The sequence below is a fragment of the Acomys minous genome (genome assembly GCF_964271855.1).
Source record: "Acomys minous genome assembly, chromosome: 5".
NCBI classification, from domain to species: Eukaryota; Metazoa; Chordata; class Mammalia; order Rodentia; family Muridae; genus Acomys; species Acomys minous.
Window position 1 is genome coordinate 108,693,649 of NC_140494.1, and position 23,784 is coordinate 108,717,432.

Below are 23,784 nucleotides of genomic sequence, written 5' to 3' on the forward strand. Positions count from 1 at the left end.
TTAAGGTAAGTTCCCAGCTGGATTTGGCTCTGCCTATCCTTACTATGGAACAAGCAGGGCAAAGGTACCCATCCACCACTTACCAGGCTCAGTTCTCACTGGTGCCCTGAGCCAATCAGGAAGGACCAGCATGATGCCAGATGTCTCTACTAGAGCCTTGTAGATTCCCTGAGCATGTCTTCACTGGGATTGCAGAGCCCGTAATGCCTATGATGTGGGAACCGTGTGAGCCCCACTTTACAGATGAGTAGGTGGACATGCAAAGAGACCCGGGATGGGGACAGATCTTCCACTTGGGCTCTGACCCTCCAGGACACGCTCATTATTGTTCTCAATAAATGTGTTTCAGAAAGTAATGGGATGTCCCAGCACAGCTCTGCGCTCCCTCCTCTTAAAAAGCTCCAATAGCAAACTGAGGCAGCTCTGTCCTCCCCCTGGGCACCCTCTCCCAAGCGACAGAAGCTAAAGGTCTCTTTTGGAAAGGCCGCTAGGAAATGAGAGGCAATTTGCTCTTTTCTAGACTCCTGATTTAATAATCATTGTTAGCACTGGCCTCCCCAGGAAGTTCTTCCTCCAGTCTAACCTCCACACTTCCGGGGTGGGGGCAGGGTGTGGGGTGGGGAAGAGATTGAAGAGCTAGGCTTCTATTTCAGGATGAGGTATTCTTACTCCCTGAAAACTACAGTTTGAAATTTCTCTGGCCATCACAAGTGTCAGTGGAATAGTGTAAATTATAGAGGACTAAGTTAGAAAAATGGAACGACAACACTCCCCCCCCCAAAAAAAGCCCACCCAACTCCCAGCTGTGTGCTTGCCTTGGTGGGGCACCTTCAACCCCACAAAGGTCAAGGCACAGGCACCCCAAGTGGCTGGAGGAGAAGGGTGAGGAGTTGGTGTTAGGCCAAGGCAGTTGTGTGGGGTGGGCTGTACCAATCTGACTTTATTCTCCCTGCCTCCAGCGCAGCAGTCACAGGCGCTGCCCCTTCTTGCCCAGCACTCCCCCTCCCCCCAAACATGCAGATCGAGGCAGAGGGAGTGATTAGCATGGGACATTGTCCCCAGATAATGGGCCCCAGCTGCCTCCTGAAAGAAGAGACAAAGCGCCTGGCGGCTCCACGCGCATTATCCCCTCGTTAAATCTCTGTTATTAGATTAGATTCAGAATGTATTGATTCAGAGGCAGGGGGAGGGAGGAGAAGCTGGCTGGCGAACACTATGCTGTACTCTCAACCCCACCCCCACCCCCCCACCATCACCAGGAAACTTTTTCCTCTGAGCTAGCCTAGGGGAACTTGCTGTCTCCTGCGCTGGCCATTAACCTCGGCCTCCCTGTTCCAGCACTCCTGAAAGCTGCCAGGTGTCCACTCTAGGGCACGCCTTTGAAGTGTTGTTGAGCACAGGTGGGCAACATCGGGAGCAAAAGCAGCTTCCCTCCCGGGAGTCAGTGGCAATCTCCTGGCAGCCTCGCCTGCAGACTTGCGGAGCACCAGGGCTCAGCGCTGCAATGCACTCTCAGTTGTCACTGATGGAGCTTTTGGGGAGACATACTGGGTGGGGAAAGGACATGGAGCACTTGAGGTGTGAGGTGGGGAGGAGAGAGTAGTGCAGCGGGGACATGGCAACCGGAAGCCGGTCCCTTTGCGTTGGACAGAATCAGAAGCAGTGGGGCCATGCAGACTAAAAACACAGGCCTGCCTTTAGAACCTGGAGTGTGCTGAGCTACAAGGCTAACCTGAAGTAGAACCAGAAGCTGGGTCTCTGCCTTCGCCTTTTACTGACTTTTTTTACCTAGAGCCTTGCGCTTTCCTTCTCTGGGCCTATACATCAATCACTCAAGGATTGTCTGCCTAATTTGTCTTATTCCTACCTCAGACTACCCCCTCCCCAGATGAGGACAGCTCTGGGCTAGAAGCCAGTATCTCCTGAGAGCCACCTTGACCCCTCAAGCCAAGGACTTCTTGGGACCACCAGACAATGATGGGTGGGAGTAGGCAGGTCTTTATCCAGTCAAAGATTGATTAATTATTCACATCTCTTGCCACTTGCCACAAGTCTCCCTTCATTTAATCCTAAAGCTCATGTCAGTATCCCAAGCATGAATTTAGGGTCATTGTACCCTTTTATATGATTTATTCCAATATAGCTATGTTGGATAACTCTCTCTCTCTGCACTATTAAGCTTCACCCCCCCCCCCCCAACAGAGTCTCACTATAGCTCAGGCTGACCTGGATCTCATTATGGATGCTAGGCTGACATTGAACTAACAGTAATCCTCCTGCCTCAGCCTGAGCGTGGGGGGTTAGGAAAGGGAGGGAGGAAGGAAGTGACTGGAGGTGTCCCCAGACAGAGCAATGATCTCCCAGGACATATAATCCAAAGTTAGCATTGATGAGTAGAAATTGCTGCACTGGAGACATTCTCCAGTACTGGGCCTCAGTTTCCCATCTATGGTACGCATGACCCATATGCCAGATCAATGCTCTTATTGGATGTGGCCAGTGGACCAGAAGATGTTACATGTGGCAGCTCATTCCTGAGGTGGTTAATTGGCCGCCTCAACGCTGGGCTCTGTCGCCCCATTGATTGTGAATGAAGGGGGAGAAGGGGCAGATGGGGAATCAATAGGCTGATGAGTGTCTTACTAGCTCTGTGGTTGAGCACTTTGTCAATAGCCACCCACTTAATGGCCAGTGGTGCATTGACTGTCCATCTTTCTATCCTTGTGGCCTGGGACATGAGAACCTTCTGATAGCGTGTGAGACTATGCCCAGCAGTCCTAGTAGGTACGGCAGCTTTTGGCTCTAAAACCAGGCTCCAAGTGAGGAACTGCACGGCCTATTCTGAACAGTGAGAATTGTCCCCACCTCTTGCCCGGTCTTGCTCAGCCAAAGACAACTCTGCGTCCCACACTCTCCAGTTCCTAACAGACCCTGATGTCCACACAAACAAAACAAAACTAAATGTGAAATCCTGAAGTCATCTCAAAAGGGCGTGTGTCTGGGGTAGAGATGGCCATGAGACTGCAATCCCAGTTCACCTGAGAAGGTCGCAGCAAGTTAGAAATCTAGGAGTTCTTTCTATATGATGGGGATCTGGGGACAGGAAGCAGCTAAGAAAAGGTAAACCTGACAAGCCCTTTCTTCAGCCTTAGACTCTTCCAGATGTGACAAAGCCCAAGGCCCCAGAGTTCTGCCCTCATCTCAGCCTCCCAGATGGTTTATGAAATGAAATTTCAAAGCTTGGCAGTTTGATTCTCGCCGAGTATTTATACGGACTCTCTTATTGTTGGCAGCCCTGGGATACTTTAGGTCATATTGAAACTGTTTGATCATCATCGGAAACACTTTTGATGGGTCCTGTCCCTGTAGCTTGATGTTTGTGTAGTCTCCCTCTACCATGCTTTACCATGAGTGACAAACAACTCAAGATAGAAATAAGGTAGGAACAAGCTAAAATGTCAGAGGAAACCTCATCTATATGCTCATGAGACTGAGACAGAATATTCCTTTCCTTAGATGCCTGTTAAGTGGGTGGTATTGAGTTGGGGACGTTCCTTAGCATGTCTTAAACCCTGGCATCTAGGGCTGGTGGCCAGGATAAGATATATCTAAAAGTGCTATCTCAGCTCTGCCTTCCTCCCAGTCCTGGTTTTCGGTTAGGGGTGCCAGGCACTGGCTAGTAAAAGTTCTCAAATCCAAGCCTTGCAGTCTCTGCTGCATCTCCTAAGCACCAAGGGGTTGGGTGCTGGCCGTGGTGCTGAAGACTTGTCTCTTATAGGGGAAGCTTGGTCCTTGCTTCCCATGTTGACCATGAATCCCGAACAGTGGCCCACATGGATGCTTCCAGAATCTTCCAAGTGGGTCTCAGAAGGCCTTATTTCTCTCCTCTCATTTGATAAGTGGTCAGCATTGACCTTCAAACCGTGAGCCACCTCCTTTTGTTTCGTCATGATGGCTATCACATCGTCCCCTGGTTCCCTGGCCCAGGAAACAGCAGTCAGCTGAAACTGCTGGCAATTCCACCCTACAACCTTTCCCCAAAGCTGAACACAAATGGCCACAGATGGAGAATAAGATATCATTGCATTTTATTATCCCCTACCCCCACTGACTAAGCTAAATGCTAGGGGAGTAGCTACAGGTGAGCTGAAGAGGGAGCCATTAGGGGCTCAGTAAAAATGAATGCAGAAGTCTCAAACACCTATGCTAGAGGATTTGCTTTTCTTCCATCGAAAAACAAATTTTGTGCAAGTGAGCCGTCCCAATGGCCTTAATCATGGAAGGCCTGGGAAGGAAACGGGGGCTTTATGCGTTGATGAGTAAAGTCAGAAGGTAAGAAGGTACTCGGTTTCTCTTGATCTAAGATATCATGCTTTAAAACCATGATGGGGATGTTGGGAATGAAACGGGGGAGGAGGAATGAGTCTTCAGCGCTAAGTTTAGGGGGCCAAGGGTCCAGACACTGTTTGGGTTTGCTCAGAGGAATTGGTGTTGGAAACAGGATGAAGAATCTAAAGGGAACTCCTCCATCCTTTTCCTAGCCAGCCCCGTTACCCCCTCCCTGCCAGGTTGTGCACAATTAAGAATAATGCCAAACGGACCAGAGCGTGACCAGGGTGATGCTGTAGGCCAGCACAGCCAGCAGGTAGATGCGGAACAGCAGCCGGTCCAGGACATATCCTACTCGCAGCCAATCTCGAGCCACCTCCCGCATCTCATCCCGCTTCTCCAGGAAGTGGCGGATGGAGGATAGCTCTTGCAAGAGCCCACGCACGGCCAGCGAGGCCTCTCTTGGTGGTGGGGGAGGGCTACCTCTGCCCCTTGGAATCTTCTCCAAGTCCTGGGGTCCCCCAACATGGCTGCAGTGGTTTCCCATGGCTGGAAGAACAGAGAATGGGTCTGAAAGGGAAGGCAGCGAGAAAGCCTGACACTGTGGAGGTGGATTCGAGTGTTAATGGTGGCCACAGTAAACCATGGGTGTCTTCCTCAGTTGCACTCACCTTTTTTTCTCTCTCTCTCTCCCCTTAAGACGGTCTCGCTATGTATTTCTCACTGGTCTGAAGCTCACTATGTAAACCAGAATGGTATCAAACTCACAGTGACTCACCTGCCCGTGTCTCCCAAGTGCTGGGATTAAAGGCATGCACCACGATACCCAGCCCCACCCCGGCCCTTTGCAGCCCATGATCTCATCCTTTACTCACCTAGGCTAATGAGGGGGATTTGAAAACAAAGCAAAAAAAAAATCCTGGCTGGGCCTGGTTGTGCATGTCTTTAACTCCATCACTTGCAAGAGAGAGAACAGATCTCTGTGAAAGCCAGCCTGGTCTACATAGCAAGTTCCAGGTCACCTGGGCTATCTAGTAAGAGTAGAAAGGGAGGCAGGGTTCCAGTCTGATTGACTTCTTTGACTGAAGCATCTCCCTGCTTCCATCCTGTATCCAGTTCCCAGGTCCTATCCAGCATCCCTGACATGCCACCGCCTCCAGACTCTATGTGGATCGCTCACCTGAGCAGTCATCAGTCTTGTTGGCTTGGAAGGTGGCTGGGGGCCTATGGGCCGTGGGCTGCTCCCCTAAGCAGAGCAGCCAGGCCATCCTCTCTAGGACCAGGTGCCTCAGCCAGGCAGGTACTGGCCGCTGTAGGTCTTGCTTGTGCACCAGCCTCACGATGAAGATGGTCTCGGCGAGGCTTATCACCAACAGAGCCATGCATACCACAAAGTACACACCTGAGCCAGAGAAAGAGACACGCTAAGTGTGGGGGGAGGGCAGATCCTTGCCACAGTGAGTTCTTCTCCGGGAAGAGGCCTTACCGATGAGGGGGGTGCCAATGGCCGTCGCCGGCAGTGTGTCTGACACAATGATGAGGAAGACTGAGTACCCCAGAAGGAGTGTGATCTTGAAGGAGACTCTCTCGCCACTGTCCGGGGGCAGACAAAAGCCCACGATGTCCACAACCATGAGGAAGATACTGGGCAGCAAGAGGCTGACTGCGTAGAATAAAGGCCGCCGGCGGATGACCACCTGGGACCAGGATAGAAGTTTGAGGAATGACTGGGCAGACAGGATCCCAGGAACCACCAGCCCATTCCCAGCCCCTTCTCCTATAGAACCTCCAGCCTGGATTGCTCAAGGAAGAAGAATAACAAAACCATATTCTGCCTCTGGCACTGGGCTTATGGCTATTGAGGATAAACATGGGATGCTTCGGTTGAGTTCCAGCCTTCCTTGCTCAGGTTGCGTGGGATGTGTATGTACCTGGAGCTGGCAAAAGGCCTACTATGTGCTACCCAGTTTGCCTCCTGGTGCTACCCTAATGTGGAGATCTAAGTGCTTTTGCCATCCACCGCCATGCCCCGCTCACATAGAACTTCATTTCCGCATAGCTGTTGCTGGTTTCCATACTGAACTCCTGAAACTCAGGCAGCACCCCCAGCAACTCCCACTCGCCCTGATTCATGAAGATTCTCTTGTCTGACCTCACTTCTTCTGGTGGTCTCCATAGGGAAATGTTGATGTCCTGGACTGAGAGAGAAGACAAAAGGCGTTAGAATCCCAAGTAAAGAAAGTGGGGTATATAGAGTGGACGACACCCAAGGAGCCTTGTTGTCAGATCTCTTAGACCTCAGACCTCTGGCCTTAACGTTCAGCCTGGTTTTCTCAACTATACGAAGAGAAGCGATAGAACACACTTTGTCTGTCGCACGAGCCTATAGTGAGGTTGTGGTGCAGGAAGCAACCGTTAGAAAGCTGTCTCTCCATACCTGTGATCCCAGCACTCAGGGAGGCAAAGGCAGGTGGATCACTATGAGTTCAAGGCCAGTCTAGTATATAAATCAAGTCCAGGACAACCAAGGCTACACAGAGATACCCTGTCTAAAAAACAAAAACAAAAAAGAAAAAGAAAAAAAGCTGTCACTGTGTCTGTCTCTCACACTCACTTACACATACCTTTCAAACAGCATTTTATGTTTCTTTGTTAGAGTTTCTCATCTAGGAAATAGGTAAAGCACAATGTTGTTACCTCTGCCTTCACAGAACTGTCTTTGAAGAATTTTTAAAAAGAGAGAGAGAGAAATCCTCCTCTGTCAGTCTATCTATCTATCATCTATCTATCTATCTATCTATTTGTCTATCATCTATCTATCTATCTATCACCTATCTATATATATCTGGAAAGACAGCAATACTCACTGAAACAAAATATTGGAAAATGTCTAAATATCCAGGCAGGCTTGGTGGCATGTGCTTGTAATCTCAGTACATGGGAGTAAGAGCCAGGAGGATTTCCAGGACAGGTTAAGAGGCCAGTTTGATCTCATGTATTGAGTTCAAAGCCCAAAAGTAAAACAGTGAGGGTGGACACTAGAGAAGGCATTCAACAGTTAACACTTGTTGCTCTTCCAGAGGACCTGGGTTTGGTTCCCCACATGCTGATGGCAGCTCACAACTATCTGTGAGGATCCAGTTGTCCTTTTCTCTCCATGGACACCAGAAACACACAGGATGCAAGCAAAACATACATGCAAGCAAAACATTCACACACAGAAAATAAATTAGTTAAAACATTTTTTAAGTAGCGAAGGGGCTGAGGAAATGGCTCAGTGAGTAAAGTGTCTGCTGTTCAAGCACAGTTAGAGCCCCAGAAGCCACATAGAAGTCTGGGTGTCGTCATGCACACTTGTCATCCCAGCTCTGGGGAAGGAAAGACAGTGGAATCCCTGGGGCTCACTGGCCAGCCTAGCCAAATTGGCAAGGACAGGGAAAAGTGAGGAATCCTCCCTTTAAAAAAGAGAAGATGGAGAACAACTGAGGAAGGCACCCTGGGTTGACCTCTGACCTCCACATATATAAGCACATGTGCATGCACATGTGCAGTGTACACCTCTCTCTCTCTCTCTCTCTCTCTCTCTCTCTCTCTCTCTCTCTCTCTCACACACACACACACACACACACACACACACACACACACCTATCAAAAAAAAACAAAAGAAAATATCTAAATGTCCATTAGTGAAGAAAAAAAAAACCCATTAAACATCTAGGTGAGTCTATTGCAACTAAAATTTATGAGGAAGACCTCATACACACTAACTTTGAAAAAGGTCAGGGCTGAGCATGGTGAGATTAAAGGCCCATTCCTTTAATTCATGCACTTGGAAGGCAGAGACAGGTGAATCTCTATGAGTTTGAGGCCAGCCTGGTCTACAGAATGAGTTCCAGGACAGCTAGGGCTACACAGAGAAAGAAAGAAAGAATTGATTGTTGAATCAAGTAGCTATATAGAATAGTATATGCATTATGCGATTTCCATAGGTAGCACATGTGTGTGTGTGTGTGTGTGTGTGCACATGCATGTGGGTGGAAATGCATAGAGAAGGAACTGCAAGACTCTATCATGTTACGTTGTATTTAAAATATCTCTATGAATGTTTTGCCTGCATGTATGTTTGTGTATTGTGTGTGTCAAGTGCCTATGAAGGCCAGAAGAGGGCACTGGATTCCATGGAGCTGGAGTAGAGACAGTTGTAAGCTTCCATGTGGGGTGATGAGACCAGAACTTGGGTCCTCTGGAAGAGCCCCAAGTGCTCCTAACTGATGAACCATCATTCCAGGCCCCATAACTGAAGTTTAATGTAACAAGTAGGTCAGACAGAAAGGACTAGCTTGCTGCACTCCAGCAGTATACCTTTCCCAGCCCTCTACTGAGTATCTGGCATTTATACACTCAATAAAAATTCTCAGGACCAGACACTGTGCTGGAGTCTAATAGTGAACCAGAGACCATCTTCCCACTCCTCCGAGATTGTATCTGTGAGAAAATTAGACATGGACTGCACAAGCATTGGCAAGTGATGAAGTTAGTAAGAAAAAACAGAGTTTTTTAAAAATCTGCTAGTCTTGGGGGCTATGGAAAGTCCTCCCAGGAGCTCTTGAGAGCTGGGGCATAATCGGCTGAGTGGATGCATTGACCAGGCTGTGGTTGAGGTGCGGGGAGCAGGAGAAGGAGGAGAGACAGCCTAGGAGAGAGAACAGCCTGTGATAAAGAGATCAGCCAGGACCTCTAGGCCTCCAGAGGAAGGCAGCTGGCCTGGCACACACCCGATGAAGCTACTGTGAAACACTGTGGGCAGGACCAGGTCAAGGATTTGGACTGGGTCCCAGGACTGCTGGGAAGCCATTGAGGGGTTTAAATGACATGATCAGATTTGCATTTTAATAAGAGCTCCCTGGCTGCAGTTGGAAGCAGTGAACCACAGCGGGGATGGTGAACGGGGAAGACCAGGGTAGGAGGGGGAATAAGGACACGCCCCTGGTGGGGAAGGGGGTGGGGTTGACCAAGGGGTGAAGAGGATTGGGTGAGTCTAAGACACATTTCCTGTCAGGTCTTCAGAACTGTCCCTAGCTGTGTGCCTTGGGGCCCATTCACACCACCTCACTAATCCTGGGGGACAGTGAGAACAGCGATACTGGTGCCATCTGTAGGAAGAGGAAGCAGAGGCTCATAGACATTCAAAAGACAAATGGCAGGATATATTGCTTAGTGGTGGGGTGCTTGTCTAGCATGTTCAAGGTCCCAGAACCACAAAGGAACAAGACAAATGAAAGACCTGAGCCAGGTGAAGGGAAGAGAGGGAGGGAGGGAATAAGTGGTGCCTTGATTAAGGGAGGATGTATCAGAAAGATGCTCCTGGCCCAAGTCCCTAAGAGCCCCAACCTCTACCCCACGTACCCCAAGCCCACATACTCACTGGTATGCAGCCAGCTGGTGAAGGTCAGCGAGCAGTTCTGCACATCAAAGGGGAAGTTATAGATGTCAAGGCTACAGGCAGTCACCACCTGCAGGGGTTTGTAGTTTTGGACTTCGCCTTGATGACTCACATACACATAAGGGATGCTTGGAGACTTCCCCACGTCCACACTGGTCAGGGAAGAGGGACGGATCAATCTGTGGGCTGAAGGGGCAGACCCTGGAAGGCTAAAGATCTTTTGAGTAGCCCAGTAGGGAAAGGAATTCAAGGAGGGTCTGGACAGCAAGAAAAATCCAAACATTTTGTCTGGCCTTAATTTTCCAATGTTATCAGTCTTAGCTTTCTGACCCGCTATTACAAAAATAAAGGATGTTTCTCTCGCTAACTCCCTTAGCAACCCTAGCTCTCAAAGGCAGAGAAGAAATCCATGGATCTCAAAGCCACTGGCTGTAGGGAGCTAGCCAAGCTGTCTCATGGCTGTCACACCCATCCCACACCAGACAGAATAGAACTGACTCCCAGAATAGCCAGTGGTTAGATAGGAAAGAAGAACCATATGTTCCATTCTGACTCTTATTTTTGCTTTGCTTCCCATGTCTAGAAGCCCCCAAAATGAGAGGAGCCATCTAGAGGGAAGAGAGTAGAGACCATGAGTAGGAAGTCCAGGAGCCCTGGAAAATCCAACAAGGATTGAGCCCATCCTCTTGACTGAGCCTGAACCCCAAGGCATGAGGTAGGCTGAGCCCATGGCCTTCTATGTGGTAGACTGAAAAAACAAAAAGCTAAAATAAGGACAGAAAGAAATTTCTAGAACTATTGCCAGCTGTGCTATGTGGGTCAAATTCCATGGTCTTCTTTAAGAAAATGCCATGGAGTTGGACAGCGCAGTTGATACTGCATGAATCCCTCCGGTACATTCCCCTATTATTTGAGGAAAGGTCTTATGTATTTCAGGCTGGCCTTGACCTTTCAATGTAGTCAGGAATGTCCTTGATCTTCTTATAATCTTGTCTCCATCTCCCAAGTACTGGGGTGATGGCCATGTGCAACCACAGTGGGTTTAGGCATGGAACGCAGACTTTGTGCCTGCAAGGCACGTAGCCTATCAATTGAGTTACAGCCCCCAGCCTACTTTCCCCCTTCTATCTGTATTTTCCCCACGCGTTTCCCTTGCCTTTGAACTCGGATGCCCAGTTGGTGGACCCTGGATGAACTTTCAGGATGGAGAGAAAGTCAGCTGGCTGGAGGCAATGGGATCATGTTGGGCTGCTGGAAACAAAAGCTAATGGGACCCACTTCACGCTGGAGGTGCCAATTGTGGCCTGCTAGGCACACGTGTGGCCTGGGAGATTTGAACATGTTCTTTGGCTCCCAGTCTGTTCTGTGACCAGGAGCATTGGCTGCCATCAGTTCAAAACATGTACTGGTCCCCCTCTGAAAAACGCAGCTGTCTCTATTAAGTAATTAGAACTCAGTGTGACGTCACTCACTGGCTTCTGTTCCTTTGATGGAGGATCCTGGACTAAGAAGTATAAGGTTGTAGTATCCAAGAGAGAGGGCAGGAGGTTGGGGGGGGAAGGGGGAGGGAGGGAGGGAGGGAGGGGATAATCAAAGAAAAAAAACTGGGTAAAGGAGAGCTTGAACAAATTCTAAGCTGATCCAGAGAGGTAATTGTCGCTGGTCCCAGCTTCCCTGGCCATAGCCTCCCAGCCCCCTATGCTTTGATGAGAGGACTCACAACTCATTGATGAGGATGTCAGGGACCCAGATGCTGTCTGTGGGGATGGACAGTTTGGTGACATTGTCAAAGTCCTCAGGAGTCCACTGCAGAAACTCGTCAGTCCAGAACTGTGGAAGAAGCAGACACTGTCATAGGCAGCTCCCTCTGTCTTTGGTGATGGTCGCCTGCAAATCAGACAATAGGTGGGCATCTTCTAGGGGGAAATCCGGGCATTGACCTACACCCTTCACTGGCTGCTGAGAGACCCCACCCCCACCCCCTACAACTCTCAATCATCTGCGCATGTGTAACAGCACAGGCCACTGCTGCCTCTTCTGGGGAAGCCTGTAGCCATTCCTGTTGGTCTCCTTGGCCATCGGACTGGGTGTGTTCTGAATTAAGGGGTCCTTCAGTGAGATAAAGATGGAGGTGTCTGGTAGGGATACGCATCCCTCTATTAACACTCCCTGTCCCATAAGTGTGTGATGGTGATAGGGCATGACCATGGCCAGGTTCCAGAAACCTGTGTATGCCTGATGTGTCTACACAGTCTCTAGGGCAAGGCCTCTCCAGGTTACCTTTCTCCTCAGAAATCAGCCAAGGCCAGAAACATCTGTATATCAGTGTGACCTACACCTGTCAGAACTGGACAGGTGGCAACAAGGCAGCATCCTAAGGGTTAAGTGGATGGCTTCTTCCTGTTTCAATTGCTCAATTTGGTTGTCGTCCAATTTAGTGTAGAAGATTGAAGAACTTTCTAGAAGTTGAAGCTGTTCACATTAAAGTAAAGCCACACCACTGTGGTGTGAATTCTCAGGCCAAGAATTATCCTTCCTTCAGGGTTAGCTAGTTAGCACTTGTCGGAGATGCTCCAAAGCATGTGAGAAACCAGGGGTGGGGGCTGGGAGGATGTCCCCCACATCTTCCCCTGACCCCAAGATGGGACATTTTAGACTCTTAGATCTTGTATCAGTCTACTGTGTGTCAGAACCTGCTCACCACTTCCCTTCACCATGGCCATTGAGTTTCCTGACTCCTTGAGAGGGGGACATCCAAGGAAGTGAGAGGCTGGTGCGCTCACCTGCCGGTACCAGATGTAAGTGGTCAGTACCTGGTTCTTCTCATCCTAGGAAAGGAAAGGGAGCTGGCAGGTGGTCCCACAGCTACCCACCACCCAAGCAGGAGCTGCTGTGGACACTGAGTGTCTCATCTGCTGGGAAGGCGGGACAGGGAAAGGGGATGGACCTGAGCTGCTGGCCAGCCAGGAGAAGCTGGTCTGTGAAGAGGACACAACTAGAAAGAAATGAAATGGTCTCTTTTCAGCTTCCAAGATACATAGTGAGGGCATCATGGTATATGCCTGTACACCAGAACTCAGGGGGTGTTGAGACAGGCAGATTGTGTGAGCTTCAGAACAGCCTGGAAACACTGTCTCAGTAAAACAGAAAACAAAACCCTAGAGACATAAATTGTGTATATTTTCTGTTGCTATGTTTATCATATTCATATATATATTTAATAATATGTATAGATACCTTACCTTTTATTATATCCCTATACAATATATTATATGCATATAATATATGTACTACATATGTGGACAGCTATGCTATGAAATTAGGAGAATTCAAAACTACAGAATGGAAAAATTGATTACTCTCTTTTTCCCATCTGATTCCGAGTCTGCTTTCAGCAGCAGCACAACAACCTGCCTTTAGCTAGTCTCTCCAGAGGTGTTCTAAACACTGGGATCCCCTCCTGTATGGGGCAGGGGCATGTAACCTAGCAGGTGGTAAATTCAGGTCCCACCTTCCCACTACAAGGCAGAGAGTCAAAATTCTGCAATTGCCTTTTTGTCAATCTCCGTGCAATGCTGAGCCTCATCCGCCTAGCAGTGCACCCCACCCTACTCTTGTTATTGATTAGTTAATTGACCTGTTAGTTGGCATTTTGTCTACTGTTGCCATTTAGTGACACCTGCCACTCACCTGTGTAAGGCACTAAGGGTGTAGAGATGATATGGGGGACACAATTCCCCTCGTGCACTATAAGGATAGCCACCTGCAGGTGACCACATCTGGGAAGGGGTGCACCTAGGCCGCCTGGGTTTGTGGTTTGGGCAGCCATGCGGATACAACTTCAGTCTGTCACTAGCCATGGTGCCAGACCACAAGGACTAGAACTCTCAGTGCCCACTGTACTGCCCAGTAGGCTCTTTGGCTTCACATGGCTTCTCTGACCCCCAAACAGGTCGAGGGCAGCTCACCACGCTGAGGATGGCGTACAGGATGACATCGATGGAGACAGTTGTAGGCTTCCTCCAGTCCCGCACAGGCCGCACCCCTTTCCTGTAGTTGGCCAGGAGGTGATCGGACAGCCTGAGCAGAGTGGGCCATGCAGTGCTGTGGGCTTGCGTGGCCCCCCTCCGGCTGCCTGGGAAGGAGAACAGTGTAACACAGATGCCAGAGCCCTGCTTCTCTTTGTCCCAAGTTTAGACTCTGTTAAAGAATTTCATCCTCTGGGCAGGTGAACCGGTGCAGAGAGTAAAGACACCTGCCACCAAGCCCCATGGCCTGAGTTCAATCTCGGCATCCGTGTGGGGGAAGGAGAGGACTTCTGCAAGTTGTTCTCTGACCTCTGCATACATGCCATGGCATATGGCATATGTGTGAACACACACACACACACACACACACACACACACACACACACACACACAATAACAACAATACATAGTTTTTAAAAAGCCTAGCTCCAGGCCCTGGTGCTATGCTGGGGATTTTGAGCATCCTTTGCTTTCCTTCTGGAAAACAGTGGCAGTAACTAGGAAAGCAGGAGTGACACATGAATGCCCCACTGATGTGGACAGCACACATACTAAAAATTAGAAGATACAGAGGTTATGGAGGGCCCTGCACAGAGAAGACATGCAACCTTGTACAACAGTCCATATTTCATTATGTAAAATGAAAGTCAACATGCAGTGGATGTGGACAGCACAGCCCAGAAAGCCAGGGCCCAGACAGCAAGAAGGTGGGACTGAGGAGTGGGTTGGTCCTTTGCAAACCAGGGGCCAACAAGGCTGGTTACTATTAAACAGTACTGTGTCCTCATCACCTGCCCTCATGTGTGTCAGCAGGTGACGAGGCATTCTTGCAGGCTCTTCTCTGGTGTGTCATCAGCCTGGCCCCATAAACTTCCCTCCAGTCTGGAGGGACAGAGGTGAGCAATTAGCAATGAAAGACAAGAGACTATTTTTTAAGTTTGTGGTATTTTGTTTTGCTTTTCAGACAAGATCTTACACAGCCTAGGCTTGCCTAGAACTTGCCATGTGACCAAGGATGACCTTGAACTTCTGATCCCTCTGCTGTCCCATTCTAAATGCTGGGATTAGAGGCTTTGTTATACCTCCACTCCTGGAGCTGGGTATGGTGGTGTATGCCTGTAATCCCAGCACTTGGGAGGCAGAGGCAGGTGGATCACTGTGAGTTTGAGAGCAGCCTGGTTTACAAAGTGAGTCCAGGACAGCCAAGGCTACACAGAGGAAACACTGTCTCAAAAAAAACAAAAAAACAAAACAAAACAAAAACAGTAAACAAAACAAAACCCTCCACTCCTGGTTTATGTGTGCAATGCTGGGCTTGGAGCAGGGCTTTTGTGCATGTGTGCTAGGCAGGCCTCCCCACCAACCAAGCTCTATCTCCAGCCTCGAGAGACTTTTTTTTTTTTTGAGACTCTTCTCTGGAATAATGGAATAGCATCTGTACAAGTCTTCCATTTCAATCTCAGAGCAGCCTGCCAGCATAGCTAGCAAAACAGACCATTATACAGACAAGACTCCCCAAGGCTCAGGAGGGTAAATAGCATGCACTGCTAGCCAAGAAACTGAGATCCAAACCAGATTCTGCATCAGTACCTGGGACTCTGAGAAGCTTGTAAAGTGGGGAGGGGGTTGTGATGGGCTTTGGGGGGCTCTTGGAGGTCTAGCTATGGCAGCCAGACCTCAGAACAAGGTCATGACTGGGACGGTAGAACAAGACAGGCAAGGGAGCCCACATGCACATCTCTACCCTGCTTCTCCCAGTGACAGCTTGCAGAGGAGAACATCCTGTTCCTGACCTTCACGCCAGTCCTACCCCTTGGGGGCATCCTTCTCATTGTCCCCCAAGGTGCTAAAAGCCAGCTGTGTGGAAGGAACCAGGTCCCCTGTGACTGAACGCCCTAGTTCTGAGGTAGTCAGCAAAGGGTTGGATAGAACGGGCAGGAAAGTTTGGTGTCACTGGAGGTGAGCCTTGGAGGAACCTGGGGAGGAGAGAGCCCACGGGACCCATGCAACCGAACCAGCAGACGCAAGAAAAAGTGGTCCCGGTCCTTGCTCTGCTGCTGGAAAGCTGTGCGGCCCTGAATGAATTATTCTCCCTCTCTAGACTGTGATTATAAGAAGAAGAAGAAAAAGTGGACCGAATGAGCTCACAGGTCCATAGCTGCTACCATTTGTTACGCTGAAAGGCAAGGCAAAGAGAACGGGAACCATCTCCCAGCACCTACCTATGCAGTTCTTACAGACTGACAACCACTCCACTCCCCTTCTCAGCATGGGACTCACCTTGGATTCAACTTCTCACCTAATTAGACCCCATGCCTTAGAGTGCTTCCTCACTCATTATCGGGGAGATAACTGACTTTCCTGTAGCCTTTCCGTGGCTCCAGCCTCTCCTACCTTCAGCCTTTTGAGACCTAAGGCCTCTCCCCCCCCCCCCCCCCCGCCACCCACCCATCCTAGGTTGCTATTCCCCTCACCATCCAAACTCCTTACCTTCTCCCTGGGCGAGCCGCATGGCAAGGAACACCGCCAATAGCACCTGCGGGATGCCGAGCACCATGGCAAGCGTCCCAGGCGTGGGAGGGCCTCGGAGCAGCCACTCAGGGTGAGTCCCCCTGACTGCCAGCCTGCACACCCTCTGCCAACCTCATGTCCCAGGCAGCCTGCTCTTCCAACTGCTGTCTGCACCTTGTGAGGCTGCAGCCTGGCACTCCCGGGCCACCAAAGTTGGGGAGCCGCCAAGTTTTCTAGCAAGCAGCTTTTCAGCTGGATCAGGTTTCAGGGCGGGAGGGAAGGGAGGGGAGTCTGCTGGCAGATGTCAGGAGAGGGAGCTCAGCCCACCCATTCAAGTAGGTGGCTTGGCTGCATCTTGCCCAAGAAATGTTTTGGGGAGAGGCCCTAGAGGATCTGTGAAGCAAAGATGCAGCCTGACAGTTGTGAGTTGTATACTGTGAGTCTGTCACTGTCACTGTTGTCCCTTCACAAGTATAGCATGGGGGGCCCCAGGGGGGCTTAAGCGGGGAGTAGGGGGCAAGAGATACACCTTGGCTTCCCAAAGTGATGTGTTACCCCTAGCAAAGCAGGTGACTGGACATTTTCTGCAGACATAGAGGATAGCGGGGGTCACACTAAAGGTTTGATCCTTTATCCTCATTCAATTAAACATCTTTTAAGATCTCATTTTGATTTTTTTTTTAAAGCCAGGGTCTCATGCAGCCCACACTGTCCTTGAAGTCACTAAGAAGCTGAGAATGGCTTTGAACTCCTAATCCTCTTGACTTCACCCCTCAAGTACTAGGATTACTTAAGGCAGGTGCCACCAAGAATGGAGGGAAACTAAACGTGTCTTTTACTTAACTTTACCTGGTTTCCTGGGCTTTAACAGTTATCATTAAATGTGTAGCCTTTTGTGATTGCATTCTTATAGTGTGTTGGAGGATATTGGTGAGTGCTTGCCTGGCATGCACAAAGCCCTGAGTCCAATCCCTAGCAACGGGGGGGGGGGGGGGGGCACATGGGGACGATGCTTTAGACTAGGGCTGGTGGTGCTCACCTTTAATCCCAGGGAGGAAGAGGCAGGAGGACCAGAGGTTCCAGGCCACCCTGAGGTACACAGCTGGTTCCAGAGCACTTTGGGCTACATGAGACCCTGTCTCAGGAAACAAGCAAATAAACAAAAAAAATTAATTAAAAGTTCAATAACCAAATGGACCAGGCACTGTGACACTGTGATCTGCACCTGCAACCTCAGTATTTGGGAGGTTGAGATGGGAGAGTGATGATCTCTGTCTCTGTCTGTCTCTGTGTCTGTGTGTCTGTGTGTCTGTGTGTCTGTCTGTCTGTCTGTCTCTCTCTGTCTCTCTCTCTCTCTCCCTCTCTCTCTCTCTCTCTCTCTCTCTCTCTCTCTCTGTGTGTGTGTGTGTGTGTGTGTGTGTGTGTGTCCCTCTCTTCCTCACTCCCCCCTAACAATAATAAAGTATATACTTTAAGGATTTATTTTACTTTTAATTATGCACATATGGATGGGTGTGGGAGAGGTGGGTGGATATGCACGTGTGTGAGTACAGGTGCCTTTAGAGTCTAGAAGAGGACATTGGATCCTCTAGAGCTTCAGATACAGGCCATGTAGGCTGCCTGTCATGGGTGCTAGGAACTGAACGTGAGTCCTTGGCAAGAACAATATATGCTCTTAACCTCCAAGCCATTTCCCTAGCCTTGTAAAAAATTTTTTTGAATGTCATGTGTAGTTGTTTTTATACATTTTATTAGATATAAGTACATGTAGTTTTCATCATAGAAAATTATGAAGAATAATTACAAGCACCCATAGACTTACTACCCCAGAAAGAGTATGTTCTTCTGTGAGTTCCTTCCATAAAGTATATCATTTAAAAAATAGGAGATTAGAAAGATAGCTTGGTGGTTAAGGGCACTGAATGTTCTTCCAGAGGACCCAGGTTCAATTCCTAGCACCAAAATGGCAGCTCACAACTGTCTGTCACCATAGGTGATCCAATGCCCCTTCTGACCTCCTTAGTCTCTTGTATGCGTACACATAAAAATAAATAAATAAATGAAATGTACTACATATATCATTTTATAGCTTTCTCCCCTTCTTTTAAAATGTATTTTTTTATCATTTATTTATTTTTGTTTATTGATTTTTCAAGACAGGGTTTCTCTGTGTAGCCTTGGCTGTCCTTGACTCCCAGGCTAGCCTTGAACTCACAGAGATCAGCCTGCCTCTGCCTCCCCAAGGGCTGGGATTACAGGCATGTGCCACCATGCCTGGTTTATGTGATGCATTTAATCTTGAGTCAAACCGAAGATCTCATATATGTTAGGCAAATACTCTACCAATTGAACTAAATCCCAAGCTCCCTAAATTATAGTTAAAAGATAAACATATGCCTTGGACAGGCTGCATCCTTTCTTCATGCGCATGTGCTATAGGCTCTGCACACAGCACTGTGACATTTCTTGGCAGAATCCCTTCCTAGGGTCGCTAGCCAGGATTTGGTTCTAGAAGGTTCCATCAAGCTCACAGAGCTCCGTTGCTCTTCTGTATATTCATTTGCTTCACCACTAACCATTCAGAAACACAAGCAAAATCAACCCAGAGACTTCCTCTTGAAAGAATGGAAGTGTGACCAAATGGCCGACCAAAGGACACTTGGTAAATAGGGGATTTTAAAATCATAAATAATGTGTCAAGCCAGACATCCTCAGAATGAATATCCTCAGACTCCATGGTTCATAGAAAGGCAAGGCAAGACAGGAGGGCCCAGGGGGGGCCACCTGAGTTTCTAATCTGAGGACCAAAAGAAACTCAGAGATGCCAGCTGGAGGCCAGCTAAAACTCCTAGGTTACCACTAGCCTTTGCTTGGGGGCTACTGTACCTGCAAAGTTACTGCAGATGACTGCAGGGTCTCGCCTCTCATACATATGCATTGTGAGGCCTGCAAACAGCATGCTGCCACTCGTTGATGGGCTCCAGGGCTGGGCCTTCAGCAGACTTAGGGTCACTAAGGCAGCCACTTCACCATTAATGAGCTGGCAACCGCTCCCCCACAGCCTAATCGCTATGCTTAGATCCTCCACTGTGGGGCTCTGGTGCACACCCAAGCCACACCGCTCATCTGAAGACAGAAAGTCAGGAGGAAGTATCTGAGAGCCACCTTGTCCTGAAAGGGGCCACACCACAGTGGGAGAGAAAAGGGAACGAAGAACCAGAAGATTTGGGGGGGGGGGAACCTAGAGAAGAAGAGGGAGAACTAAAAAAAATAGAGGGAGAAAGAAAATGGGGGAGGAGACAAGGAGGGAAAATAGGACAGAGGTTGAAGTGGGCAGGTCAAGGAGGGCAAGAAGAGAGTGAGATGGGAGGAGGTAAGGAAGGGGATGCATATGAGGCAGCTGGAGTGTGAAGTGCCCCTTGCCATCCCCCTGCTCTGGGAAGTGGGTCCTCCACACTGTAGAATGAGGTGCCCACCATCTCTGTACATCAGGACCTATTAAGAAGTAGGATAGAGAGGGCTGGAGAGATGGCTCAGCGGTTAAGAGCATCGGCTGTTCTTCCAGAGGGCCCAGGGTTCAATTCCCAGTAATTACATGGTGGCTCACAACCCTCTGTAATGGGATCTGATACCTTCTTCTGCCAAGCAGGTATATACATGCAGACAGAGCACTCATAAACACACCCCCCAGCTGCTTGTGAGGCTGAATTAAGGGGACCAGGGTTCAAGCATGGCTGGGCGTATGTACTCAGTTCATAGCAAGCTTGCCTAGATTCAGTGCCCAGCCCTTCACAAGACCAGGCATGGTGGTGCACACTTGTAACCTCAGTACTGGGGAGCAGCAAGATCAGAAGTTTAAAGTCAGCTTCGATTATACAGTGAGTTCGTGAGCAACCTATGGTACACATGACCCTGTCTCAAACAAACAAACAAACTAACTAACAAACCTGCAAGCAAAAAGTTTAAGACTAGCCTGGGCAACTTAGCGAGACCCTATCTCAAAATTATAAAGACTAAAACAACAATAATAACATCAACAAAACCTCTAGATGTGGCAGTTAATATATACCTATATTAACTATATATATATATATAAAACTATACGCCTATACTCAGCATGAGAGAGCTGAAGACAACAGAAGCAGGAGTCTGAGGCCAGCCTGAGCTACATGAGATCATAGCTCAATCAAAGAAAACCCCTCCAAAATATAAACTAAATTAAAAATATTTAGAGTATTCAGAAGGCTAAAAACAGCTCAGTTGAAGGGTGCATGAACAGCACAGGTGACACTCTAGGCCAATCAATGGTTCTCAACCATTCTAACACTGCTGCCCTTTAGTATAGCTCTTCATGCTGTGGTGACCCCCAACCGTAAAATCATTTCACTGCTACTTCATGACTATAATTTTGTTATTATTATAAATTATAATGTAAATATCTGATATGAGATCCCCAAGGGGGTTTCCACCCACAGGTTGAGAACTGTTGTTCGCTCTTCAACACTAAGAATTAAAAAAACAAAACAAAACAAAACAAAACCCATGAGAAAGCCCAGAGATGCTGTCCCACGGGCCCTAACCCTTCACTTCTGTGTTCAGTACTGGAATCCTCTGGGGCATCCAATTGGGTTAGGAGGAAAGAGGATGCACTGTATGCAGCGTGTGCATTAGAGAATTAGTCCCTCAGATAACAGGATTAGAGGGAGCCAAGCAGGCCACGGCCGCTGATGGAGATAGATTGCCCCGGAGCCTCTCTGATGGAACAGCAATCAAGTTTCCCCCGAAGAAATGTCCTAATAATGGATTTGATGGCACAACAGTCAGAGGGAACTTGGAGCCACAGCCAGTGGCGGGGTGTAAATTGCCTCAGATGAAACCGTGGAGTCACTTTTGCCCCTTTAAACAAGATAAGAATTAGCGTGAGGCCTTGATGAACTCGCCTTGGCCAGTGGGGACAAGGGAACAGCAGAGGCCTGGCTAATTTGATTCCTGAGCTCGGCTTCAGGCTGCCAGGCTCCTCCCAGGGAATGGAAGCAGACACTCAGATGGCATATGGCAAAGAGCCAGTCTGCCTAATGAAAAGCTCTGAGAGTGCAGGACCCACAGGCCCAGCCTGGCTCTTTGTGTCCAATATTCCCAGCAATGGAGGAGGAAGGCCGGACTTGCATAGGTACATGCTGGAGTGCGTTGTCAGCCGTCCAGGGATGCCGGCATGCACCCACTTCCCAGCTTGAAACAGAGCTCAAGTGAGGCACCTGCTCGTGCCTTAATCCTCACAGCTGGTTTGGGATAGAGCTGAGATCCTCCAGGCTCCTGGCTCCAGTGTTTTCCATTGCAGCTGTGTTTTCTGTCTTCCACAGTAAAATTTTACTAGTCTGTAAAACTTTTACCACAAAAGATCCTGGCCGTTTAAAACCTATAAAGTTACAAAAACTGTGGCCAATGGCAACATCTGGCCCCACTATGGGCCCACCTGCCAGGGAGAGACCAGGAGAGGCATCTGTCTGGCTTGTCCTTAGGGTGTTGATTGAAGATGCTCATCTTTCTCCATCACCTTGTGGTCAGGGCTCCTTGGAGCTCTTGGTCTCCTTGTCCCCCCCAGGCCTGGCATTTGCTAATAATGAGTCTCATTGGACCCACTTCTGTCCTACTGAGTGTCAGGCCAGGAGAACAGACAGGTGATCCCAGCTCCATGGACCAGATGTATCAAACATAGAGGCTGAAAGATTCAAGGATTGTTTATTCATGGAGAGACTAGACACCGGAAGGATGGGGAGTGTCTGACACCATCCTAGTTCTCTACTCAAAGAGACAAGGATGGCCTACGTAGGGAAGAGAGAGGAGTAACAACATTCTCAACAGGAAGAGAGTCTCTTCCTTCCTGGCTGTTTCCCCCCCTCCCTTTGAGTGACTAACTTTGGTGCCATCAAAGCTCTGGATCCTTGGAATGTCTGCACTGCACCATGTTACTTTGTAACAGTAAGTACCTATACTGCCTGGTTTTGTGTGTCAACTTGACACAAGCTACAGTCATCAGAGAGGAAGGAGCCTCAGTTGAGGAAACGCATCCAGAAGATGCACCTGTAAGGCATTTTCTCAATTAGTGATTGAGGGGAAGGGTCCAGCCCATTGTGGGTGGTGCTATTCCCGGGCTGGTGGTCCTGGGTTCTATAAGAAAGCAGGCAGAGCAAGCCAGGGGACGCAAACCACTAAGAAGCATTCCTTCATGGCCTCTGCGTTAGGTCCTGCCTCCGTGATCCTATCCTGTTTGGGTTCCTGTTTTGATTTCTTTCAGTGATGAACAGCAATATGGAAGTATAAGCTGAATAAACTCTTTCCTTCCCCCAACTTGCTTTTGGGTTGTGCTGTTTTGTCACAGCGATAGATACCCCAAGACGTGACCATTTGCTGAGCGTCTACTGTGTGGCAGATTCTTGGTCTTAGTTACTCATTGCTTTCTATGAAGAAGATGTTAATAAGCTCGAGGAGGTGGTGCACATCTTTAATCCCAGCACTTAGGGAGGCAGAGGCAGGCAGATCTCTGTGAGTTCGAGGCCAGCCTGGTCTACAAAGTGAGTCTAGGACAGCCAAGACTACACAGAGAAACCCTGTCTTGGAAAACCAAGAAGAAGGAGAAGGAGGGAGATCCATGTATTTTTGTGTTGGGTATAGGTTCATGGGGTGGGACTGCACTGGAGGATAGGAACGCTTGTTTTCTCCTATTACCAGATGAAGAGGGCTTTTCTAACTCCACTGGATGCCATAGCAACCTCAGGAGGTCAAGATGGCTTTGAGACTGTCTCCCTAAGTGATGGGTGGGCTGTTGATGTTGCTACTTTTTACAGGCAAAGCAGAGATTAAGACAGCAGGCAAGGGGACTGTGGACTTGTCAAGCAGGGGGGTGACTCTATGGAGCTATTTCAGGACAGAGAGAAGAACTGGATAGATCTAAAGAAACAAAGGCTCCAGACCTCACAAGTTTAGACTTCAGTCATTACAAACCTTTCTGCTTGCCTCCCTGTCTCTTATATGTGCTCATGCCCTTAGCACATACTCACATTGAGTGGTGTGTCCAATCTCCAGTCCCAGCACTTGGAGAGCTGAGGCAAGAGGGTCGCTGTGAATTCGAGATCAATCAAGGCTATACAGTAAGGTCCAGGTCAGTTTGGACTATAGAGTGAGACTCTAATTCTGCCCCCTCCCATATACGAGTGTGTGTGTGTGTTCACACAGGAGGGGCTAACCTTCCCTGTCCATGAAAAGTGGAAGAGAAGAAAGGGGACTTTGTCCCTCATTAGACTAGTGTGGTGGTGGCAGCAATGGCCTGAGAGAAGCTGCGGAGAAAGGCAAGCCCTGCCCCACATGGCGACAAACCGGGGGACGTTCTTTGCTAAGCCTTCAACAAGCCACAAAGGAGCTGAAGATTCACCGACAGAGACACTAAAGAAAGAGCAGGCCAGGTCTAGGCTCCTC

At 48.9% G+C, this 23,784-nt stretch overlaps 1 protein-coding gene across 1 annotated transcript; it reads right to left on the reverse strand.

Annotated features, from left to right (window-relative positions):
* Nucleotides 1-4,077: 4,077 nt before the first annotated feature.
* On the reverse strand, nt 4,078-16,570 carry HTR3A (5-hydroxytryptamine receptor 3A). Its single transcript, XM_084781357.1, has 9 exons — nt 16,291-16,570; nt 13,741-13,907; nt 12,556-12,600; nt 11,493-11,602; nt 9,755-9,924; nt 6,367-6,527; nt 5,816-6,026; nt 5,510-5,731; nt 4,078-4,878 (listed from the first exon to the last, which is right to left on the reverse strand). Exons 1-9 carry the CDS (start codon nt 16,355-16,357, stop codon nt 4,580-4,582), a joined length of 1,452 nt encoding a protein of 483 aa, XP_084637483.1. The 5' UTR covers nt 16,358-16,570; the 3' UTR covers nt 4,078-4,579.
* Nucleotides 16,571-23,784: the final 7,214 nt, after the last annotated feature.